Here is a 23,201-nt window from a genome sequence, read left to right on the forward strand (position 1 = left end):
TCTATTTGATACCTTCACCTGAAACAATGATTTGTCTTGCTTTCGTAGTATTCTGATTGCCCTTTGAAAGCTGCTCCAGCAAAACTTCCGTTCTTTTCCCAAACTCCTTTTCTCAATGCAGCCTCATACCTGGTTCCTAATGAGTGCTGTGCTGCTCCAGGGAACGAAACAGCAAATCGTTTTTTAAAGAATTATTTAAAGAAATATCCTCATATTCATAATTCATATTTTATTTCAAGACATCTGCTGCTGATTACATTACATTTAACTAAAATTAGATGAAGCTCAGAATGTAATTAAACCCCTGCCAAAATCCGTGGCCCACCAATACCAGCCGAGCTCAGCGGGGGACGTTAGGGGCCTAATATGTAATTAGGAGCTATTTTCTAGCTGTTTTTAAAGTCTGAAAATTAGCTGCCTTTATTAATCACGCAGACAAATATAAAGCCAAGCCAACGCTTGCTGAAGTTTCTAAAAAGGATTTTTTTTTAATTATACACCACATTGCACAGAGACTCATTTTGAATGTTGATTTGTTGTGCTCTGACATTTTGACAACTAGTTCTCAATTTGTCTGTCGCAGTTAGGCAACAACAAAGCCCGACAGTAATACTTAACTTTCAAAACCTTCACTGTGCCATGAGGTGCTGGGGGGGGGGGAGGAGGATTTCACGCCTTAAATCCTTCAATGAGTGTCGTAGCCGTTCACAGTTCTCACTCCCCTCGAGTGGAAAGGATGTGGAAACAGAGCCTAGTGGTAATGAGGATTTGAAAAAGGTTTATAGACGGATTCACGGAGGACCACTGGCGTCCAGCAGCTGTGATAGCAAAGTGGAACTGTTGTGTGCAAAGGCAGTAGACTAGAAGAATTGTAGAACTGGAAGGGCACCCAAAGGGTCTTCTAGTCCACCCCAAAATGTAGGAATCATGGCTTTATGGCCTTCCAACCACAAATGAAGGAGAGTCCGTCACCTTCCAAAGAGTCCATTCTACTGCCAGGCAGCTCTTACTATCAGAAAATCCTTCCTAATATTTAGTCAGAATCTCCTTTATTGTATACCTGAGAGTGGTAGATGTGGAGACAGTCAACGTGGACTAGCTGCCCCTTCGTGACAGCTGCCCAGGACATCCTGACGGCAGCTGAATGATGGTGGGTAGATTTTAGCCAGATCCTGCAAAGCAGCTCTTGCATTCTTAGCGCTATCTGTTTCTTTGGCACAGAAACGTCAGTTCTTGTCGCCATGTGAAATTAGCATGACACAATTTCCAACAGTGAAGCCAAGTTAAGTCTGTTGGGGCAAAAGGAACCAAGAGTCTTGTGGCACCTAACAGACTAACCATGACCAAAATCGGTGAAAGCTGGCGGGCATATGAATAAGTCCTTGGCAAAGCGGAGGCTGGGCAGCAATCTGCCCAGGAACCTGTCGTTGTTTATCCTGCATCAGGCAGGCGAAGTTTGGCAAGATGATTCCGCCTAACTCAATGAAACGGTCCCGGCTTCCACTCCAAAGCGCTCAAGCAGAGGCTCCTACTTGTAAGTAAGAGAGAGTTCTTCCCTCGGGCCCAGAATGATACAGGCACAAGGCTCAGGAGTCCTGGTCCGGGGGTTGAGAAGCAGGGCAAGAAGTCCAGAACAGAAAGGAAGCAAGGAAGCTGTCCCAACAACTTTTTACGTCCCACCGGCCAAGTTTTTAAAGACAAGGCCTGGCATGCTCACTTTGGTGGCCCTCCTTGCCTCCTGTGGGAGGGAGTTCCATAGTTTAACTAGGTGCTGCTTGGAGGACTTTCTTTTCTCTGTCCTGAATCTTCCAATGTTCATTTTCACTGGATGTCCACATGTTCAAGCATTTTGAGAGAATTACTTTACTCTAGCCATAAATGTCTGTCATGTATAAGTATTGGATTTTTTTGTGGAAATTTAATAAAAAATAATAAACCTTCTGTTATGTCTCCTGTTCCTTGCCTTTTCTCTAAACTAAAAAGTCCCAAATGTCATTTCCTCATAGGGGAGTCGCTCCACCCCCTTAATCATTTTGGATGCCCCTTTCTGATCCTTTTCTAACTGTACAGTATCCTCCCTGAGGTGAGGTGAGCAAGAACTGCACCCAGTAGTCCAAATGCTACCCTTCTGGGATGGTGCTGCCAGGGGGGAGGTGGTGTGACCAGAGCCACTGAAGAGTTCAGGAAAACGCTCCTTGGTTGCTCAGGGTGATGAATGGCAAGAGGAATTGTGACCTTCCATTTTCAAGGGACTGCACCTGGGAGGGCTGTGAGATGCCGTGTCTGCTTTTCCTCAGCCTTGCCACTCACTTGCAGTCATGTCCAGCACTGCTCTCTCAGGTGCCCCTCCATCCTGGGCACAGCTCTGTCTCTCCTGCCATCCTGTGAACTGCCCTCTCACCCCAACCCACCCCTGAAGGACCCAGAGCAGGGACAGGGGCAGAGCTGCCAAGCCAAAGCAGGGCAAGACTGGACACGGGGCCATCCTCACAGGTGTGGGCATAACATCAGACCCTATCACAGCATGAGTTTGTTGGGGAGAGAAGTGGCCAGCCTCCTGTCCTCACAGGGACACCCAGGCGCCTCCATGCAAAAGCCGCAAGCAGGACCGGAGCGCCAGAGCTCTCTTCCCTCCTGACATCTCCAGCAACTGGTACAAGTTTAGTTTGCTAGCTCTGAAAACCAGAAAGAACATCCTGAATAAATGCTGTGGTAGTTATTTTGTTGGAAGAGAGAGGCTGCATCCACAGAGCGATTTATTCCATTTTCCCAATGTTTTCCTTTTAATTTCCAAATTGGATTTGAGGTTTCACACAACATAAAAGTCACTTTCAGAAATATAGTGGAATGTAACACAAGTTTAGCACTCATTTCCATGTTATTATTTGTAAACAATTTGGGGGGTGAAGCAAACAACACAGAAACAAGCCTTCAACCTGAGGAACAATTGGAGGCAGAGGGGATTCATTTGGAGTGGGGGGACTCAGTACGGTGACTTGATTCCCCCTCAACTATATTAGAATTTCAAAGTTTTCAAACCCTTTCTCTCTCTCCCTCCCTCCCCCTCCAAGGGAGATGTGTGTGTGGGATAGGGAGCGCATGACCCAACACCCCCCCAGTGCCCCCCATCTTGCCGCTGCGTTTCATCTCTGCGCTCTGACATTTTCTATCACTGACCCTTTTTCTCTCCTCTCTTATCTCAAATAATGTCACTGCCTCTTTAGAATCTATTCATCAGAGCAGAAAGAAGCTACTGCAGACATTGATTATATATATATATCCCCCCATCTGTGCCTTGGGCAGCAGAGGGTGGGTGGGGGAAGCAAGCGCCCTCACAGTCGACACTGCTGCCTTCTTATCTCAAATCCCCCATCTCTCCTTGCACCTGCCATTTCCATAGGAAAGCCGGAGAAGGGTTTTTTATTTATTTTTAACTTCCTATCAAGGTTAGGCAGGAAAACAGCATGGCTGGTGCAGGTCGCAAAGGACACCAGAATCAGCCCACCTCTCCCAGTTTGGTGGGATATTTCACGGTATTCTTGTCAGCCATCAAACAAAGATGAACTTGGGACCTTCTGCATTATTTTTTATATTCTATTATATAATATTATATATAATATATATAATATAATATATACACACACAAAATTAAATTTTCTGTTTTACAATTTAAAGTACTCATTTTCACATCCTTACGATATGAATGACTTCCCTTCTCTTTCTATGGTTTGTTTTGCATAACATAAATCCCTGCAAATCATTCAATATTCCATTATTACATCCATGAAAACTTATTTACACGGGTGAATTTATCTTAATGCTGCCGGTGTTAGAAATAAGGATACATTCTCAAGCAGTTTAAAGGGCTTGATTTCCCCTTCAGATCATTTAATCCCCTCTTTGTTCCCTGCCTCCAAAACAATCTGTGGTGGCCTCTTTTTTAAAAAAAGAATTGGTGGCAGCCATTGAAGCCTTTGGTGTATTTCTCTAATACCTGTCCTTTCCTGCAAGCCTGCTGCCTTGGCCTGGCCCTGCTCAACCAAGGAATCAGGATGTGAAGCATGGTGGTGGGGAGCACTGGAGAAGGTTCTGGCGGTGGGCTCACGTTCTCCTGAAGCATGGCTCCCACGGACCCCAGCGAGAAATGTCACCTTCCACTCTACCCCCAACTGGAGTCCCCATGCCAGAAATCTATCCCTTGCCCTGGTTTATGGCCGTGCACTATTCTTGCTCTCTGGCTTTGGCTGGCATTGGCTAAAGGAGCATGAAAAGACCCTGCCAATTGCCCATCCATTTCTATACCACCTTTTCCCTCAAAGAAGCTCAAGGTGCTGCACATGGTTCTCCAACTCCCTGTGTTATGCTCAAAACAACCCTGTGAGGTTGAGAGGCCGTCACAGGCCCCAAATAATAATAATAATAATAATAATAATAATAATAATAATAATAATAATAATAATAAATATTATTATATGTACCGACCTATACCCACAGATCTTAGGGTGGTTCACAGGATGAAGTCGGAATATAAAACCATAAAGTACACAATCAAAATAAAAACAACCACCCAATAACACCACCCCAACACATTTTAAAAGGGCATAGGATGTCACCCAAGGCGCTTCATGACCAAGTGGGGATTTGAACCCTGGTCTCCCAGGTCCTAGTCCAACACTCTATTATGCCAACAGAAAGCCCTTCCTTTCTCTGTCCTGGATCTCCCAACCTTCTGATTCATGGGATGTCCAAGAGTTCCGGTGAGAGGGAGAAGAACAGGGGGCTGCTGTTCCCACCCCCATCGCACTCTGCTCCAAAGGGCTCCGCAGGATCCAGCCCCAAAGCCAGACACGCTCTTTGCCTTCCAAAAGATCTTGAACCTTTGTTGGTGCCTCTCAGCCAGGCACCCTCCTCCTCCTCCGGTCATTAAGAGGCAACGGGGAAGATCATTCGTCTTCTCTACGAGATGCTCATAATGTGAAAAATGAAGCTTAAGAAAAATTAGCCAAATTACCAGTCCAATCCTTCAGTGGAAATCGGTGGCTCCATTAATGCACATCTATAAAATCACGGCCTGGAAGCCAAGAAAGGCTCAGGAACAGGAGTTGCGGGGAAGGGCGATGCCCCTCCTGCCTTCCTTGCCTCTGTGCCAGCACAATCCAGAGGGGGAGTTTTTGCACCAAGGGCGGGCGGGCGGGGGAAGAGGGGCAGCCCAGAGAATGACAGCGCCAAGCTGAGGGGGCATCCTGTGATTCCATACCAGCACATAATTCTCTGCATGCACATAGTTGAACTGTGGAACTCCCTTCCACAAGAGGCAGTGACAGGCACCCACTTGGGTGGCTTTAAAAGTGGATCTGACCAGCTCACAGAAGAGGAGGCGGCTATTGGTGGCTCCTAGCCAAGATGGAGGGCATGCTGAACAACTCTCAGTACCTTGAAGAAACTACAGCTCCCAGAATGCTTTTGGGGGAAACCATGGCTTCTTAAAGGGGCACCATGGCACTTTCAATGTGCTACTGGAACAAGGACTCTTCTTGGTGCCTTCTTTGTGTGTGCTGGGGGGTGCTCGTAGGGGGCAGATCCACACCACACGTCCACACATTTAAATCACCTGACTTCACCCAAAGAGCTGTAGTTTCACCCTGCAGTGCTACAGTTCCCAAGACTCTCTGCAAATCACAATTCCCAGGATTCTTTAGGGGCAAGACATGTGTTGTAAATATGCATTGTAAGTGCCTTAAATCTGTAGTGTGGATATGTTGTTTCGAAAGCAGAATCATAGTGCTTTTAGAGTGGGGTTCAGAGGAAGCCCCAAACATCTGCTCCCTCCCTTGGGGTCTCAACAGGAGCGATCCTCTTTCCTTTAAAACTTTTTAGGTGAGCCCTTCTGCATGCCAAGCAGCTGGCTCCATCCCTGAGCTACAGACCTTCCCTCTCCCGTGCAAGGCAGGAAGCCCCCACCTGGGCCGCCAGGAGTGCATGAAGCAGAGCTAATTGGGCAAGAGGTAGAAAGAAGAGAAGTGGCAGCGAAAGGTCATTTATCTGCCATGTTTGGGCTGAGCATTAGCAGGAAAAGCTCCTCCCAGGCCTGTTTGCGGCTTCTCTGCAAAGGGGGAGATGAAACCCACACAGCTGACAATGGATGTAGGCAAAATCTACACCCACAGAGGATGGGTCCAGAGGTAGATGCTCTGTTCTCCAAGGGGGCTGCCCCTTTTGGGAAGGTCACGAAAGAAAAGTGATGGGCGACAGATGCAGCAGGGGTCTGTCTCTTTGGCTTCTTATTCTGCAAAATGTTGCCTGGACCAACGAGGGACAGCACATCACTGTCTGAACGAGGCTGCTGGAGTGTAAGAACATCCAAAAAGCCTGCTGGATCAGGTCCATGGGGCCCATCTAGTGCACGAACCTGTTCTTTCAGTGGCTCATGGGATGCTTCAATGGGAAACCCCTGAGCAAGACGCGAGTGCAAGAGCAGCCTCCCCTCCTGTGCTCTCTAGAAGCCCTTTTAATAAACAAGTTCACCTCTCCTTCACCTTTCCTTCTCTCCTCACTCTGTCAAAACTGATGCTGTAAGCTCCCTGGGGCAGGGGCCTGCCTACATTCCTTAAGCGGAGAGTCAGCATGGTGTAAGAGTCAGAGTGTCAGGTTAGGACCTGGGAGACCAGGGTTCAAAATCCCACTCAGTGATGAAGCTCACTGGGTGACCTTGGGCTGGTCCCTGCCTCTCTGTCTAGCCTCCCTCACAGGGTGGTTGTGGGGGTTAAATGAGGTGGGGGGACAACCATGCACACCACCTGGAGCTCCTTGGAGAAAAAGGTAGGACAGAAATGCAATAAATAAATTATGTAAGCTCTTATGTAAAGCACCAATGTACATTGATAGCAGTATTTGAAAGCAAACCTTTTTAAAAAGAGAAAAAATAGAACAGGTAATGGCAGATTCTGGCTACAAGGGAAGAAATAGGTTGCTGACTTCTGTCACCCCCACCATTTGCAGGAGTGCTCACGTCAGGCCAAAAAGGTGGGCAGGGATTTCTCAGCCTCTTTAAGATTTCAGGGGACTTCTTCCGAAAAGTGGGTCCCTGCCGCCCTCTGGTGTCCAGCCAGGGCCCAACACCGGGGCAGACCAAGGCATCTGACCTGACTCGGGCATTTAAAGCAGTATCAGACCCCTTTAAGCAGTCTCCCAAAGACTCCTTGGGGATGCACTTTGCCAAGGCTGCTGAGAGCCGCTAGGAGAAACCCCCACCCCACCCCAATTCCCCTCACAGAGCAACAGTTCCCAATGCTGCTCTCACAGGGAACTCTGGGAATTGCAGCTGAGGGGAAAAGGGGTCTCAACAACTGGCAGGGCCCTTTACAAACTGCAGCTCCCAGAATTCACTGGGGGAAGCCATGGCTGTTTAAAGAGACATCATAGCGCTTAAAAGGTATGGAGCAGATGTGGCCAAAGGTGAACGGTAGGGGTGGGGAGGGGAGATTATTACAGCTGCCTGTGCCAATGCCTGGACTTACCACTGCTGGAAAACAATCTGTGTGCGGATCAAAGCCCAGTTTGTGCATTGAAGCCTTTGTGCGCCATTGAGAAACATAAGTGCCTGCTGCATCGGACCAAAGGGGGCCCACCTGGCCAACATCCTGCTCTCACCATGGCGGACCAGGGGAAGCCCAGAAGCAGAACCTGAGGACCAGAACATCCTCCCCTCCTCTGGCTTCCAGCGACTGGCATTCAGAAGCACGGCTGCCTCCCACAGCGGAGGCCGAGCAGAGCAAGCCTGGCTAGGAGTCAACCAGCTACAAATCCACCTCATCCAGCCCACATTTACCAGCTTCCTGGCAATAATACCATGGGGGGCTTTGTCAAAAGCCTTACTGAAATAAAAAAAAGAAAGAAAAATGAGATTTATCTGGCATGACTTGTTTTTTGAGGAACCCACGCTCAAATTACAGCATCCTATTCTAAGTACTCAAAGACCAACTGTTAACATATCTGTTCCAGGACCTTTCCTGGTATCGATGTCAAGTTCCCTGGGTCTTCTCCCTTTTTCAAGATGGCGGCAACATTTGCCTGCCTCCATCTGCAAAAACCTCACTTGTTCTCCAAGAATTATAAGAGATTATTGGCAGAGGCTTTGAGATTACATCTACAAGCTCCCTTAGTCCCTCATCAACTCATCAGGCCCTGGAGATCTGAATTCATTTCAAGTAGTTAGGTGTTCCCTGACCAGCTCTCTTCCTATCTTGGGCTGCAGCTCCTTCCTTACATCAATTATTCTCTTATCCCCAGGTTGGGCATTGCTCTCCTTTTTGGTGAAGACAGAGGCAAACCAGGTGTTGAGCAGTTCCACCTTCTCTGTCACCCAACAGCATATCTCAGTCTTCTCCACGAAGAGGACCTACCACTTGTTTGCTCCTCTTCTTGCTTTGAACATAGGTTAAAAATAAGAAGTTTATTTGGCTCTCTTGCAAGGCTGTGCTCATTCTGACATTCGTCCTGCAACTGTTGGCTACTTGTGTATACTCCTTCTTTGTGATTTTCCACAATCTCAGCTCATCTGGAAGCTCCTTAGGCAGCTACACCGGTTTCCTTAAATGCCTCCCACTTTTCTTTCTTGCTGGAATTGCCTGCATTTGGACACCCAATATTTCTCCTTTTAGAAACTCCCATCCATCTTGGACTCCCTTCTGAGTATTTCTGACCGTGGGATCTCACCCTGTAGCTCCTTAAGTTTTTAAATTTGGCCTTCTTAAAGTCCGGAGTGAGTGCATGTCTGACTACAATCAGCTTTCCCTTGCCTCTGTATCATGAAACCCAGGAGGACATGATCACTTCCTTCCAAGCTTCCCAGGACTTCCACTTCATGGATCGGTTCCTCTCTGTGGGTGAGAACCGGGTCCAAGACAGAGGACCCCCGGGGTGCTTCTTTCATCTTCTGGGAAGTGAGTGTGACCTGTCACAGACCCGTCTCTTTATCAGGGCACAAAGCTTTGGGGCAGCAGGGCAGAGCCCACCTGCTGCAGATCCCTGTCTGGATGGTGTTTGTTTCCTCCCCATTGTTTTTTGGTGGGCAGGTTATTCCCCCCCCCCCAAAAAAAATACAAACAACCCACAAACTAACAAAATAGTCACCATTTCAAATTACAAAGGATAGCTCTGCAGTGTTTTATTTTTCATTCTCCACTGCAGGAACATACCAGAATCAAAACTGTCTCTTCAAAGTGTGCCCTCAAATTGCAGAGTCTCTCCTCCCTTCAAAAAAAACATATATGGGTTGATTAATCTGCTCATTAAAGGGAGGGGGCAACCCCTTCAGGTGTCACTGGAATCAATTTCCCATCATCCTCTGCAGCATGCATGGCCAATGGATAGGGATGTTAATGGGAGTTGTAGTCCAGCAATATCTGGAGAAAACTCACCGCAGGCTCCCCAGATCAAAACTTGCAGCCCTGGTGAGTGTTCACACACACATATACATACAAGAGCCTCCCAGAACAAGGCAGAGAACTTAAAAGCTATTTTCGGGCCAGGAAAACCCTGCGCAAAAAGAACTTTTAACCTCTCTCTCTTTCGCGACTTTAATTGTTGCAATTTCAACTGGCCAGCCTTCAACCACATAAAGTTGAAATCGCACATGGTAAATCTGTGTAAGTTGCAATTTACCTCTCTCTTTCTCTCTCTGTGTACACATCATTAGGAAGCAGTGCAGAACCAACAGACTAAGGAGGTCACTTCCCCTCACCCCAATTCCATTTCAAACTGCCGGACATTTTGTTAGGAGCAAGGGCACCTCCTCCTCCTCCTCCACCCCACCCATCAAGCTTCTGTGCCTAGGACCAAGGTGGGGGGACCTGTGGGTCTTCTCGAGGCCTTGCTGGACTCCGAACTCTCAGCATCCTTGAGTGTGCAGGGTCCTGCTGGCTGCTGGGAGATGGGAGTCCACAGGGCTGTCTACCTGAGACAGCTGACTCTTCCAGAGACCAGGCAATCAGATCTCCCAATGCCAAGTAAGGCTGGGAAATTGAGCCAAAGTCTGGAAAAGTTATGGGAAATGCTGAAACCAATGGAAGATGGAAGTAGTGCTGACAAGTCCGGAGGAGAGAATGTGGGCTCCTTTTGGTCCCGCAAAGCATTCACGGTTGGGCCCCCCAATTTCTCCTTCCTCAGAAGAGCTGCAAAGCTGCGATTTGGGGCGAGTTGAGCTTAAGCCTTCTTCTGCCAACTGAGGTTCCGATGCACATATCAACTGCATTTTGGGGGGCGGGAGAACAGCTAGGAAGGGGGCTGCGGGGGGGGGGGAGTGATGGATTGAGCCTCTCCAAAAGTTGTCCCTTGCAAAAAGACAGAACAAAATCAACCCCCCGCCCCCCGCTTTACAAACAAGTGCTTCCCCAACTCCACCTATGCCTGAGCGCATGTAGTTCCAGCCACCCTGCAAGGGAATGAGAGAGAAGCTCTACCTTATCTGCACAGGGGAGCAAAGCAGCCGTGCTCTGGCAAGGTCTCAACAGGGTGGAAAAGGACTTCCCTGCTGAAGTTAGGAGGACAGAAGAGAGTCAAGCAGAAGACAGCCAGCACCCAGCACCCTCAGCACCCAGCGACAGCCCTTCCAAGCTGCGTAACCAGGCCCAGCAAAGCAACTCGTGGGGACACCACCGCTTCCAGCAAGCAGGCCCTGTCAGAATCCTTGCACTGCATTCTCCAGGGTCCAATAGGCCAAGTAAACCCCAAATCTCCAGGGGTCCCACAATTTTGAGCGAGGCCTCTGCGGTCAGATCTGAGCAACGGCTGAGGGTGATGAACTCGCGGCACCAGGAACCAATTCTCAGCAGGAAGAGGAGCCTCTGCCACAGCCTTTAAACCCCGCTAAGAACCGCCTGCACTTCTGCTTTCAGGGAGGGGGGCGAGTGCACACACACACCCGGGGCCCCAATGTCCGTCTCCCAGCACTCGAACCCACAGGCGTCCAGGTCTTGGGTGGCGGCTGCCACTATTGCAGGAGGAGTGTCTGCCAAGAAAAGGCACAGAATCAGGCGTTATGGCTGGGCTAGAGACACAAAATCAGAGGACTGTAGAGCTGGGAGGAACTCAGGCCAGTGTTGTCGACTCTGACTGACAGCAGCTCTCCAGAGCCTCAACCAGTAAAAGGCCAGGGTGAGAGATGGCTGGTAGTGGACTTTGGACCAGCAAAGCAGAACTTCCACCACTCAGCACAGGAGTCCTTATTAAAAGACATGCTTTCTTCGCTTATCTCACTCTGGAAAGCGCTGTGCACATCAATGAAGCTGCATCAAGGACACCACCCCTGTAAAGTAGGCCACTGTGGTTATCCCCATGTAACAGATGAGAAAACAGCAAGACGGTCATCCCTAAGGGCAGCCTCGTGACTCCACAACTGAGGGCAAGACTCCCTGGCTCACACTCGGGCTTATGCACTCCCCAGATGAAAGTTTGTAAGCAAATAAATAAGAGTGTCCCCAGGATGCGCAGCATCTCCTGACCTGGCCGTAGCAAAGTGATGGCGCAGCCGCCTCCCCCTGCGCCCGTCAGCTTGCTGTGCAGCCCGTGAGAGGCGGTGACTTGGCAGACTCTGTCCAGGGAGGAATGGCCAACTCCAATCACATCCAGGTGGTGCTGGTTAATGTCAATGAGTTCCTGTTCAGAAGGAGAAAGAGACCAGCACATTGTTAACCTGTGGAACTTGCTGCCACAGGAGGCAGGGAAGGCCACCAACAGGAATAGCTTTAAAAGAGGAATGGACAAATTCCCATGAGGTCTATGCTCTGCCTCCGTAGTCAGAGGCAGCAGTGCTTCTGCAGATCCCTTTCTCGAGGGAGAGTTCTGCTTGTGGGCTTCCCTTCAGAGCACCTGGCTGGCGACTGTAAGAACAGCAGGCCAGGCTACATGGCCCCCTGGGCTGATCCAGTAGGATCTTCTTCTGGCCTTACATTAACATGGGAAGTGGGAGGGGACAGGATTTGGCCAACAGCAAGATCCCAGCCACGGGGCCAGCCCCAAACATGGCACAGCCAGAGGTGGAAGCCAAGATGGTGACACCCTTGCCAACATCCCATGCTCAGAAGCTGACCAGACGAGTGGCTGAATCTGACTCCAGGGCTGGGGCACCACCCTTGCCCACTGCACCCAAGGGAGGGTGGCAGGCTACCTGAAGGGACACTAGGACACGGGGAAGACACAGCTGGCTCGGGTTGCTTCGCTGCGACCGCTCTGCACCTGCAGCCTCACTCTGTAGTCACACGCACTGGATTTAGCAAGCTGGAAGTGCCCCATCTGCTTTTGCCTCTTCCCAGTGAAGTCCTGCCTCTCCTGGCTGGTTTCAAAGAGGAGGAAACAAAGGGTTCCTCACCTCCAGCACAAGGTAGTGCTCCTGAGATGGATGATCGGCCATTGCTTTGAGGACATCTTCGCACTCCTGGGAAATGGCGTCAATCGAAGCCAGCACCGGCTCCATTATGGCAGGAAACTGCAGGAGGAAAAAAGGGATTTCCTAAGAATGGCATCCCACTCCAAACCTCCCTCTAGTTTAACTGACAACCACACTTTGGAGTTCAGTTTTCTCATGCAGCCGGCATTTAACCAGTTTTCCAACCAAAATATCATGGGGGGACTCACGAGTCCCAATTAATGGAAGGGCAGTTATTTTATTTATTGTATTTATATCCCAGCTTTCTTCCATCAAGGAGTGCCCAATAGATAGATCCTCATTTCTAGCCCTCCACAACAACCCTGCAAGGAAGGTTAGGCTGAGAGGCAGCGTCTGGCCCAAGGTCATGGCCAAGTGGGACTTGAAACCTGGTCTCCCAGGCCTAGTAATCCAACACTCTAACTGCTAGGCCATACTGGTTTTGTATCAGAAGCAATACCTTCAGCACCTTGTCTTTAACCCCTGCAACCAGGACCTTGGTGCTCCGAGGGACCTTGGTGTTGGTCAATAAAATCCGTAGAGTGGGGACTCTAAGAAAAAAAGGAGAACAGAGTCAAAAAATGTTGTCTCCTCCCCAACGTGGGCAAGCAAGCCAATTCACTCCATGTTTTTCCACTTCACTTTAATCCTTTGCAAATGTTGTGAGGCAGCAGGAACTATGGGTGGTTCCCAGCCCCTGGGGCTGCGCTCTGCCCCCCCCCCCCCCATCGGAGGCAGCCATGTTTCTGAATCCCAGTTGCTGGGAACCTCCGGAGGGGAGAGCTGCTCTTGCGCTCGGATCCCACTTGTGGGTTTCCCATGTTGGGCATCTGGTGGCCACGGTAAGAAGAGGATGCTGGACTGGGTGGGCCATTGGCCAGATCCAGCAGACCCTTCTGCTCTTATAGAGTGGCTGGGGCCACCCAGCCCAATGGGCAGGGTAGAAATAACACCATTATATTACGTATTATTATTATTATAGGGTTGCCCATCTTCTCTAGGGTATTCATAGGCTCTCCCTCCAAGATCCCAGGGTAGAAAGAGGGGAAAGGCCTGAGCTCAGGGGTAGGGAGGGCATCTGCCTGGCAAGAAGAAGGTCTCAGGCCCAATCCCTGACTTCATCCCCAAACAGGGCTGGGAGAGACTCTCTGCCTGAAACCCCAGAGAGCCGCTGCCAGTCAGTGCAGACATCATTGAGCTAGGTCAACCAAAGGAAAGGTCTGACTCGGAATAAGGCAGCTTCCCACGTTACAACTCAGCCTTAAAAGTTTGTAGAAATACACACTAGTTGAGCTAATGGAGCATCCTCTTCTGTAGAGTCTGGTGGGGTGTATCCTGACAGGCAGTGCCTCTCAAGGAAGGAGGGGTCCCATGCAGCCCCACCAACGGACGTGGGGCCTTCTGCAGGCTCAGAGCCAGGACCAGCCCCCCCCCCCCCGATGCCAGTCGCCTTTCTTCGTATGACCATTGCGCAGCCAGTAAGGACTTCACACAAGACAGGGACCTCGACCCAAAAGCTTAAACGTCATTAGGAGCCACGGTGTGGTTAGAATTACCTCAGCGTGCCGCCAGAGGCCATTTAGCTGCCTGACAAAAGGCTGTGTCTTGTGAACCAAAATAACTTTGCTTTCTAATACCATCTGCGATAATGAACCAGTGCCTGATGTTAGCGGCTAATAGAGCAATTTCACGCCCCACGAAAGATTTTAATGGAGTCTGATTATGGTTCATTGGCAGAAGGGATCAGGGTGGCCAACGGCTGAAAAAGAAACCCCTTGCATTCTGTCCTCAAACCCTTTGTAATTTTAAGTAAGCAAGTTATTCCTTAAATGCCACTTGCTTGCAAAAAGTCAGAGCATCTATAAGCATCTCGCAAGGCTGAGGAATTAACATTGATCCTTTGTGTGTGGAGGTTTTTAGGTGCCAGAGAGGGAAACGAACTCAGAGCTGCATAGTGATGTGAGGTGAGAATATTCTCCGGAGAATATTCTCTGCTACAAAATTCTCCAGAGAATATTCTCCACAAACTGTAAATTCTAATGTAAGAACCAGTTTTACAACCCACATTAAAAAAATCTAGTAAATAATCAGTCAAGCTGTGAAATTGTCAGTGTAAGTAATGATTTTTTTGATCGTTACATTACTGGGCATTGTGTCATTCACCATTGGGAGTTCTGAAATGTGAGCTACAGAAAACTTTTTATTTTTTTAAAGTTTCATCATTTAATTTGATGAACATTTGAATTCGTATGTATTTCAACTATATAATAGCCTTTTTTCTATTTTGGTGTGACCTTATTCTTAGCAACTCTATACCCTTGACCATACAGTGTGATTTATTTTTTTTTACAGAAAGTAGCTTTAATGTACCTTTAATACACTTAAAGTACCTAGGCCTATACAATTATGTGTAACAGCATGTGAGGTGGCCTTGATTTAAACAGTTGCCATTTCTATAGTTTTATTTAGTGCCAGTACAGTGGTGCCCCGCAAGACGAACGCCTCGCAAGACGAAAAACCCGCTAGACGAAAGGGTTTTCCGTTTTGGAGGCGCTTCGCAAAACAAATTTCCCTATGGGCTTGCTTCGTGGTCCAGGACCTCTTATGAAGGCAGGCGGGGGGCAAAAGTCTTTGTCCCCCCTGCCTGCCTTCCCAGGGGCTTTTAAATCGCCCCGGGACAGCGGAGAAGTCCTCCGCTGTCCCGGGGCTTTTAAAATGCTGGGGGACGGCAGCAAAGGGTTCGCTGCCGCCCGCCAGCATTTTAAAATCGCCCCGGGACAGCGGAGAAGTCTCCGCTGTCCCGGGGGCTTTTAAAATGCTGGGGGACGGCAGCAAAGGCTTCGCTGCCGCCTGCCAGCATTTTAAGATCGCCCTGGGACAGCTCGCTGTCCTGGGAAGGCAGGGGGGGGGAGCAAAGACTTTCACCCCCCGCCGGCCTTCAGAAGAGGTCGGGGGACAGACTGTCCCCGGACCTGGTCTGAAGGCGGTTTCCATAGGAACGCATTAATTGATTTTTAATGCATTCCTATGGAAAACCGTGCTTCGCAAGACGAAAAACTCGCAAGACGAAAAGACTTGCGGAACGAATTAATTTCGTCTTGCGAGGCACCACTGTAACTGGTTTTTGCAGTGCTATTCAAAGGTACAAGGTGCCATTTACCAGAGATTGATATACTAAAATAGATTATCATATAATGATAATATATTTCATGTTAATGGCTTCTTTTGTATATGTAATCATATAGTTTTGTTTATCAAACTGTGTTTTAGTCACCAAAACAGTTATTGTTAGAGCTATTAGAAGCACAAGATAGCCTATTCCTGAATTTACTTGTATCAAACCTTAACATGCCAATAGGATTTTTTTGACTTGTCCTATAACATGTACATGTTCTGTTGGAAGAATAAAATATGATTTAACTACCGAGTTTCTATATACCAAACCTTAACATGACAATTACTGGTGCCATCACCTTAGAATGCTTCAACTTTAACTATAAAACATGTTTTACTTTTTAATTTGATACTTGCAAGTGACAAGTAGGCTTGGCCTTACATATTTTCACTGTGGTTCCTTTGCCAAACAACAAGTTTCCCTATATGTCAACACTGCTGACCAATAAGAAAGTTTTCTGTAGTTTTAGGTTGCCATCTGAACAAGTTTACCCATGAATAAACATGTATATTAACTAATTATATATGCAATGCATTGAAATGAATATTCTCCTATTTTAAATGGGAATTCTCTAACATTCTCATTAACCAAGAATATTCTTGAGAATATTCTCCAAAAGATTATTCTCGAATTTAACATCACTAGAGCTGCATCACCTTATTCAATGCCCCTCCCCACAAAAAGGGGATGAACGCAGAATCATCAAACATCAAAGCCCCAGAAGAGCCCGGCTGCTGGCTCTGGCCAGTGGGGGCCCCTGCTCTCCTCTCCTGTTCTCATAGCGGGCAGCCCGAAGCCTGTTGGGAGCCTGCAAGCGGCACCTGAAGGCCACAGGACTCTGCTCACCTGCCCTGCCCAGCCGGGAATCAGAGGCGGAACACCTTCGAAAGTGGAGGGTGAACACAGCCATCGTGGCCAGGAGCCCCTGAGAGCCTTTGCCTCCTCCTTCATGAATTTCTCTTTTGCAGCCATCTCATGCGGTGGCCATCGCAAAGAGCTTTCAACTATTTATTTCGAAGAGCTGGTGGGGGTGGGGGGGTGGAGTGTCCCTGTAAGTTCACCGCGTCTCCCACCCCACCCCATGCAGACAGCCCAGGGGTAGAGCAACCCCCAAGAGGTGTCTTGTCCAGCATCTGTGTGAAGACCTCCTCACCCACGGCAAATATAGTCTGAAAGCCACCAGCCTTCCCACAGAGCAGCTTATTAACCACATTCATCACACTAAAAGTAGTTTTTATGCAGCATAAACATTAACACTCAAAGTGAACTTTTACCTTTTTAACGGCAAGATTTTTCCTGACTGGTATCTCAAAGCTCCACCTAAAAGTTTCCACGGAGGGGGAGAAGAAGAGCCTTAACACTGGAACACTGTTTCAGAAGATGTCTTGTTGTCCATGATCTGGCACAAAGAACTCAATTTACAATGAACAATACAGAGCAACGTTGAGTCACTCCTTTGTCATAAAGCAAGGGAGAGAAGGAAAGGAATTCTGAATATTTGAAGAAAGATAACTACAGATAGTTCCAAAGGGGCAGCTTCATCTAGGATGTGAGGGAGACCCTAGCGTGTGATGCAGGACGCCCCCCCCCCATGGCTTCTAGAAGCGTAGCAGATGGAGACTGTGGTGATACCAGTGGAATTAAAATCCAGCAAGCCATTCAATGCTGTCACTTGTGAACTGACCTGGGGGGCTTTATTTGAGATTCCTGCATTGCAGGGCGTTGGACTGGATGACCCTCAGGGTACCTTCCAACTCTGTGATTCTATGATTTACACAGCACGTAGCTCAACTACAGAACTCGCTCCCACAGGAGGCAGTGATGGTCACAAACTTGGACGCTTTAAAAGAGGACCAGACAAATTCATGGAGCAGGCTAGAGATGGCTCCTAGGCATGGTGTCTCTGCCATCTGCCTCCTCAGCTGCAGGCAGCAAAGCTTCTGAATACCAGTTGCCAGAAACCACAGCGAGGGCTCTTGGGCTCAGGTCCGGCAGGCGGGTCCCACTTGGGGCCTCTGGCTGGCCGCTGTGAGAACAGGTTGCTGGACTACATGCCCCGCCTTAGGCCTGATCCAGAAGCCTCTTCTCATGTTAAATCAGAGAGAGAAAGCACTTACCCCAGGTCCCCACGGCATTATCCACTCCAGAGGGGTTCCCATGGATCACCTGCTCTCCTCGGAAGGCCCACCTGTTGATTAAGTCCAGCTCATCCTCAGCCCACCTGGAAGGCAGAAAACAGCCTCACACCATGCCAGAGTCTGTCCATGCAGACCAGTATTGCCTATGGTGGTTGTTAAGAGGTGGCCTGGGACCTGGGAAGATGGGGTTCAAATCCCCACTCAGCCACAAAGCTCACGGGCTGACCTTGGGGGCCGGTCACTGCCTCTCAGTCTGACCTACCTCGCAGGGTTGCTGTGAGGGGAGGGAGAGGACCTTGAGCTCCTTGGAGGAAAGGTGTGATATAAATTCAATAAATAATAATGTTGGCTGGTTGTATTTGGAAGCAGTTCTTCCAGGTTCTTATACTTAGGCAAAGAAAAATATCTATTGATATCTATTTGTTTCTGTTTGCAACAGATAATTGAACAGATAAAATAGCATTTCATGCGCCCCCCCCCCCCGGTTGGATGGCCATCTCTCAGCCGAGATGCTTGCACTGCAGCTAGTTGAACCAGATGACCCTTCCGCCTCTACAGCTCTACAATGCCCAGCTCTCTGGGGCTCCTACCTGGCTACAGACTGGCCCTCGCCCAGAGGGTTGCTGATGATTCCACACCCTGAAAGCAAAGCCCCTGCGAGGCAGACGGAATAAGCAGCGCTGGAACCTAACCCAGCACCTGTGGGCAGCTCAGACCACACCAGGATGTCCATGCTTGGAAGGACCCTGAAAGACACAGCATTACAAAAATAAAAAGTAAACCACCTGTCATGCCATCATTTACTGAGCAGGACCAACAAGGAAGAACTGGAATGAGTTGCATTATCTTGTCACACAGACAATAGAACAAATCTGTTTGCTCTGGCTCTGGTGATCCTAGGAAGCTGGGAAGAGAGGAGGCTTGCAGGTACTGAGCCAGGCCCTTGGGTCCATCTAGCCTAGTATTGTCTACAAGGACTGGCAGCAACAGCTGTATCCAGTGCTGCAGGGGATGGAACCTGGGGCCTTCTGAATGCAGCACAGATGAGCCATGACCCTTCAGCAGCTCCTGAAGCAAGGGGTTCACCTTGCAAGGATAACCAGCCAGGCCATTAGCGGACCTTATGATGTCAGATGATAAACCAGCTGCTTTACCACCTGTCCATCATCAGGCATCATAACAAGTTTGCCAACCCTATACCAAGTGCTGAGCATAGGTACTTCAAAGCTGCTTTCTGCAGGTATTGGCTGCTCCAGGACAGCTGGTCACTGCCAACAATCTGGGGAGCGGTGACTTCCAGATGGCTTTTGGCAGGTTTTGCAATAGATCCAGCCCTGTCTCTATCTACAACTCACACCTTATGTCAACTATGATGCTAGGTGGGGGGAGCAGGGAGTGTGGTTTGGGGAAAACAGCCTCCTCTGCCAAACTGGGACCTGTGCTGGGTCCCAATTTGGTCTGTGGGTCAGCGGCCCCCCACCTCACCCCCAAATGAGCTACAGCTTCCAACTATTTTATTATTATTATTGAATGTGTATACAGTACTACCCTTCACCTGAAAATCACAGGGCAGCTTACAGCATACACTTCACTGCAGAGAGCCAGGATTCAGAATGGAGAGAGCCACACCACTAAAGGGTTGTGGTGGAGTTATTCAATAGACACAACATTGCGGTGTTGAAGGGAACTTTACTCGGGCAGAACGGCCCCCACTGGGGAACCCACCCACATGCATACAAATTAGGTCCCATTCTCTGATGAAAAGCAGGCCTGCTTTAACAGAGCTGGAAGCCTGATTCTGCAAGAAGATCAGGATGCCTCCTCTTTACAGGACTTGCTCAATGTGAGCTTTTCCTGGACACATTCTTAACACAGTCTGCGTGAGCGGTTTCTCCTAACCATATCATTTCAGGCACTCTTGCTTTGCATCTCTTCTCTTTTAGGCCCTTCAGTCAAGGCACACGCTATAATTCCCACTACAAGGCTCTCTGGGAGAGAAATATCAATGCATTAAATCACGGGTGAAGCAGCGACAAGTGGGGGGAGGTGCCCAAGAGCCTTACCCGCATTTGGACGCAATGGACAAGTACAAGTAGAGGAAGGCCACGGCGGCCAGGCTGTGTGCGGCTGCAGCCGCCCCCTCTGCAGCCCCTACAAACTCCTTCAGCTTCTCCACTTGTTCTGGGCTGGGGGGCTGAGAGTCAATCAGGCCAGCTGGAGAAAGAGCCAATGGAGAGGAAGGCATCTTAACGGTCCATGACAGACCCACCAGACACATTTTGCTTTATTCCAGGATGGACATCAGAGAAACGCCTTTACTAGGCCAACCACAGGAACCCAGGAAGCTATTTCATCCCAAGTCAGAGCCTTGCTCCATCAAGCTCAGGGCTGGCAGGACTGGCAACAGCGTTTTGGGCAGGGGGCATTCCCAGCCAGACCTGTAGATTTGGCCTGGTGCCTTCCGCGTGCAAAGCCAACGCTCTGCCATTGAGCTGCTTGGCGCTCCTGCCTCTCTGCTGTGCTTCACAGCCCCAGGCAGCCCACACTTGGTGCCTGGAGATTGGGCAGTGGGACCCTCATCTCAGGCCTCCCCGGAACGGATCTCCCAAAGCAGCTGTGGCTCTCTGCAGATTGAAGCAAAGAACAGGAGTCCCCCCCCAACACCCCCCCAAGCATCCAGTGTGCTCACCAGGGAACGCTGCCAGTAAGGGCTCCAGCTCAGATGTTTCCCAGTGTAACCTGGTCCCAATATTTGGCAGATGTATCAAGACCTTCCCATCATTCCGAAGGGTCATCTGAAGGAATGTCCTCAGGTTCAAAGCCACGGCCAGGGCAACCTAGAATTGCAGAATTGTGGAGTTGGAAGGGGCTCTGAGGGTCATCTAGTCACACACACCTTCAACAGGGAAGGCACCACACACAGAGATCGGCATGGGGAGGCCTTTTTCTAAAACCCCAGCACAGAGAACTTCAGGTGCCCTCCAGATCCCACCCCCTGCTCCTTGGGACTCTCCCCAGGACACAACCCTTACCAGGCCTGGTTTGCACTCTTCCTTGAGTGTGTCTTCCAGGCTGGAATGGGTCTGTGAACTCGGACCAACTTGGCCCCTTGCTTGACCCCGGGGAGGATGTGTGAGGGTGTGGAATCTAGGCAGCGTTGCCTGGGTTGCTCCACCCATTTTCCTCTGGCCCCAGGAAGCCTGCCTGGGTTAGGGGACAGGGGACAAGCCTGCCTAGAAGGGAGCCTGCACCTGTGGCTGACAAAGGTTCTCCCCCCCCCCCCGCCCGCCCTGAGAGGAAACATTGCCAAGTGCATTTTGCGGGTACAGGGAGAAAAAGAAACAACCCCTCTCAATATGGATTTAACACTTTCAAAAAAATAAATATTAACGTTCCCCACAATGTTACAATTCCCAGTGGGGTAGCCATGCTAGACTTGCACAGGAGAAATAAATGTGTCTTGTGGTGCCTTAAAAACAAGCAGATTTGCTATGGCAGAAGTTTTTGTGGACTAAGGTCCATCTCACCAACTCTAAGGTGTGTTAACTGACCTACCAATACATTATCACCGTGGTCTTGTGAATGTTAATAGCCTAATTATCACTGTCTGCACTTTTCTGCATTTTATTTCCTCCCATCTTCACTAATCTACACACAAACATACCCCTGCAGCTCAGGAAAACACTCCATGCCTCTGATGAAGTGGACTGTAGTCCAGAAAAGCTGGTGCCATAATAAGCTTCTTCGTTTTTACAGGGCCTTCCCAGTGGTGGCTCCCCGACTGTGGAATGCCCACCATTATTCGCTTGAAGGAGGAATTTGGAAACATTTTTCTTTACTTGGGCATTTGATGGCTGAAGAATTCTCGAGATCTTTGGACGGAAGCATGAAGGAAGGTGCTGGACTCTCCTTCCTTGGAGGTTTTTAAAGAGGGGTTGGCTGACCATCTGCTATGGATGCTTTAGTCGAGATTCCTGCATTGCAGGGGTTTGGACTAGATGACCCTTAGGGATCCCTTCCAACTCTACAATTCTGATTTTAACTGGTTTGAGGTTTTTTCTTTTAATAAGCAAATGGCATGTAAATGTTATGAAATAAATAAACTGTAACTGCTTTTAGGCATTCTTTATTGTAATATTTAAAATATATTTTTAGAATGTTTCTGCTTTTTGTTTTTAAATTGTGTACCTGTTTGCCGCCCTGGACTCCTTGGGGAGGAAGGGGGGGTAGACATTCATTAAATAATAATTATCAATCCTCATAACATGTTGGGAAATGGAGTTGAAGATCTTCATCTGAGGCTGTTTGTGGTGCCTCATATCATGCGACATATTCCCTGAGAGGCTTGGCTCACACCTCCTTCCATGTCTTTTCAGCACTGGGCAAAGGCCTTCTTGTTTTTCAGGTTTTCTATTGGGCAATTCTAACTACATCTTCTCAGAAGTAAATCCTATTTAATTCAATGGGGCTTCCTCTCTAGTGGGTGGGGTTCTGATGGGCAACCTAAATCTGAATTCATTAAAATGCCTCCTACAATGCAGTTTCAGAATTTATAAGTAGTATAAAACACACACAAAATAAAACTTAGACTGTCCAATACTTAAACCCTCACATAAAGCCCTGAAAAATCAACAACACAAAGGGCAAAAATCAAGAGCCCATCAAATGCCTGCCAATAAGGTCGGAGCGTCGGTGCCAGCAGACCTTGCTTGGGAGGGTGCTGCCAAGATGGGGGACGGCAACCGCTTCCCCCCCCCGAAACTCCCCCCTGAAGGGGGCAGGTGAAAGCAGGGCCTCCCTCGGATGAAGACTTTGGAGTCCAGGGAGACTGAGGTCAGCAGAGGAGTTCCGGCAGCTAACTGAGGTCCCATAGCCACTGCTTACTTTTTATTTATTTCATAAAATTTATATACCACTTGTTTGTAAAAAATAAAAATAAACAAAGGGGTTTATAAAAGGAAAGAGAAATAGAATTATCATCAGTAAAAACAGTTTAAAATAACTATTTAAAACATTCAAAAATAGTTAAAATCAATGATAAGTGAAAACACACACCGACATTCTACATATCTGGGCAGGTTGTCCAACAAAAAGTGTTTTGAGCAGACCTCGAAGACAGGCAAGGAGCAGGCGGGGAGGGCCGGGCCGGGGGGAGAAGCCGGGGGGGGGGGGGAAACCGGGCGAGGTCTCCCTTCGCGCAGCACTCGGGAGTCAGGCGCGCTCCTCCCGCCCTGAGGCCAGGCCCCGATCCGGGCGCCCCTTTCGCCCCCCCCCCCCGCTCACCTTGCCGTGGACGACGGCGTGCTCCCCGTGCAGGATCACCTTCCCCGGAGCCGAGACCACCCAGGGGCGCATCTCCTCCGCCGGAGCAGCCGGACCAGCGAGCCACCAGCGTCGTCCCGGCAGCGCCGCGCCTTGGCCCCGCCCGCCCGCCCGCCCGCGGAAGCGCCGCCCGGCCAGTCGC

At 49.1% G+C, this 23,201-nt stretch overlaps 1 protein-coding gene and 1 long non-coding RNA gene across 3 annotated transcripts in view; one reads left to right on the forward strand and one right to left on the reverse strand.

Moving 5' to 3' along the window:
• LOC309354488 overlaps nt 1-23,201 on the forward strand; it is a 204,678-nt gene that overhangs the window by 124,241 nt on the left and 57,236 nt on the right. The window lies entirely within an intron of this gene.
• Nucleotides 9,563-23,127, reverse strand: MVK (mevalonate kinase). Of its 2 annotated transcripts, none has more exons than XM_081884624.1 (10): nt 23,021-23,127; nt 20,427-20,574; nt 19,801-19,951; nt 18,328-18,483; nt 17,717-17,820; nt 16,874-16,919; nt 12,885-12,975; nt 12,368-12,484; nt 11,502-11,655; nt 9,563-11,008 (listed from the first exon to the last, which is right to left on the reverse strand). In XM_081884624.1, exons 1-10 carry the CDS (start codon nt 23,090-23,092, stop codon nt 10,857-10,859), a joined length of 1,191 nt encoding a protein of 396 aa, XP_081740750.1. In that variant the 5' UTR covers nt 23,093-23,127; the 3' UTR covers nt 9,563-10,856. The 2 variants fall into 2 exon arrangements, with proteins under 2 accessions (XP_081740750.1, XP_081740751.1); XM_081884625.1 differs by lacking the exon at nt 9,563-11,008 and adding an exon at nt 11,015-11,305.

This window comes from Podarcis melisellensis (genome assembly GCF_964234715.1).
Source record: "Podarcis melisellensis genome assembly, chromosome: 13".
Lineage (NCBI taxonomy): Eukaryota > Metazoa > Chordata > Lepidosauria > Squamata > Lacertidae > Podarcis > Podarcis melisellensis.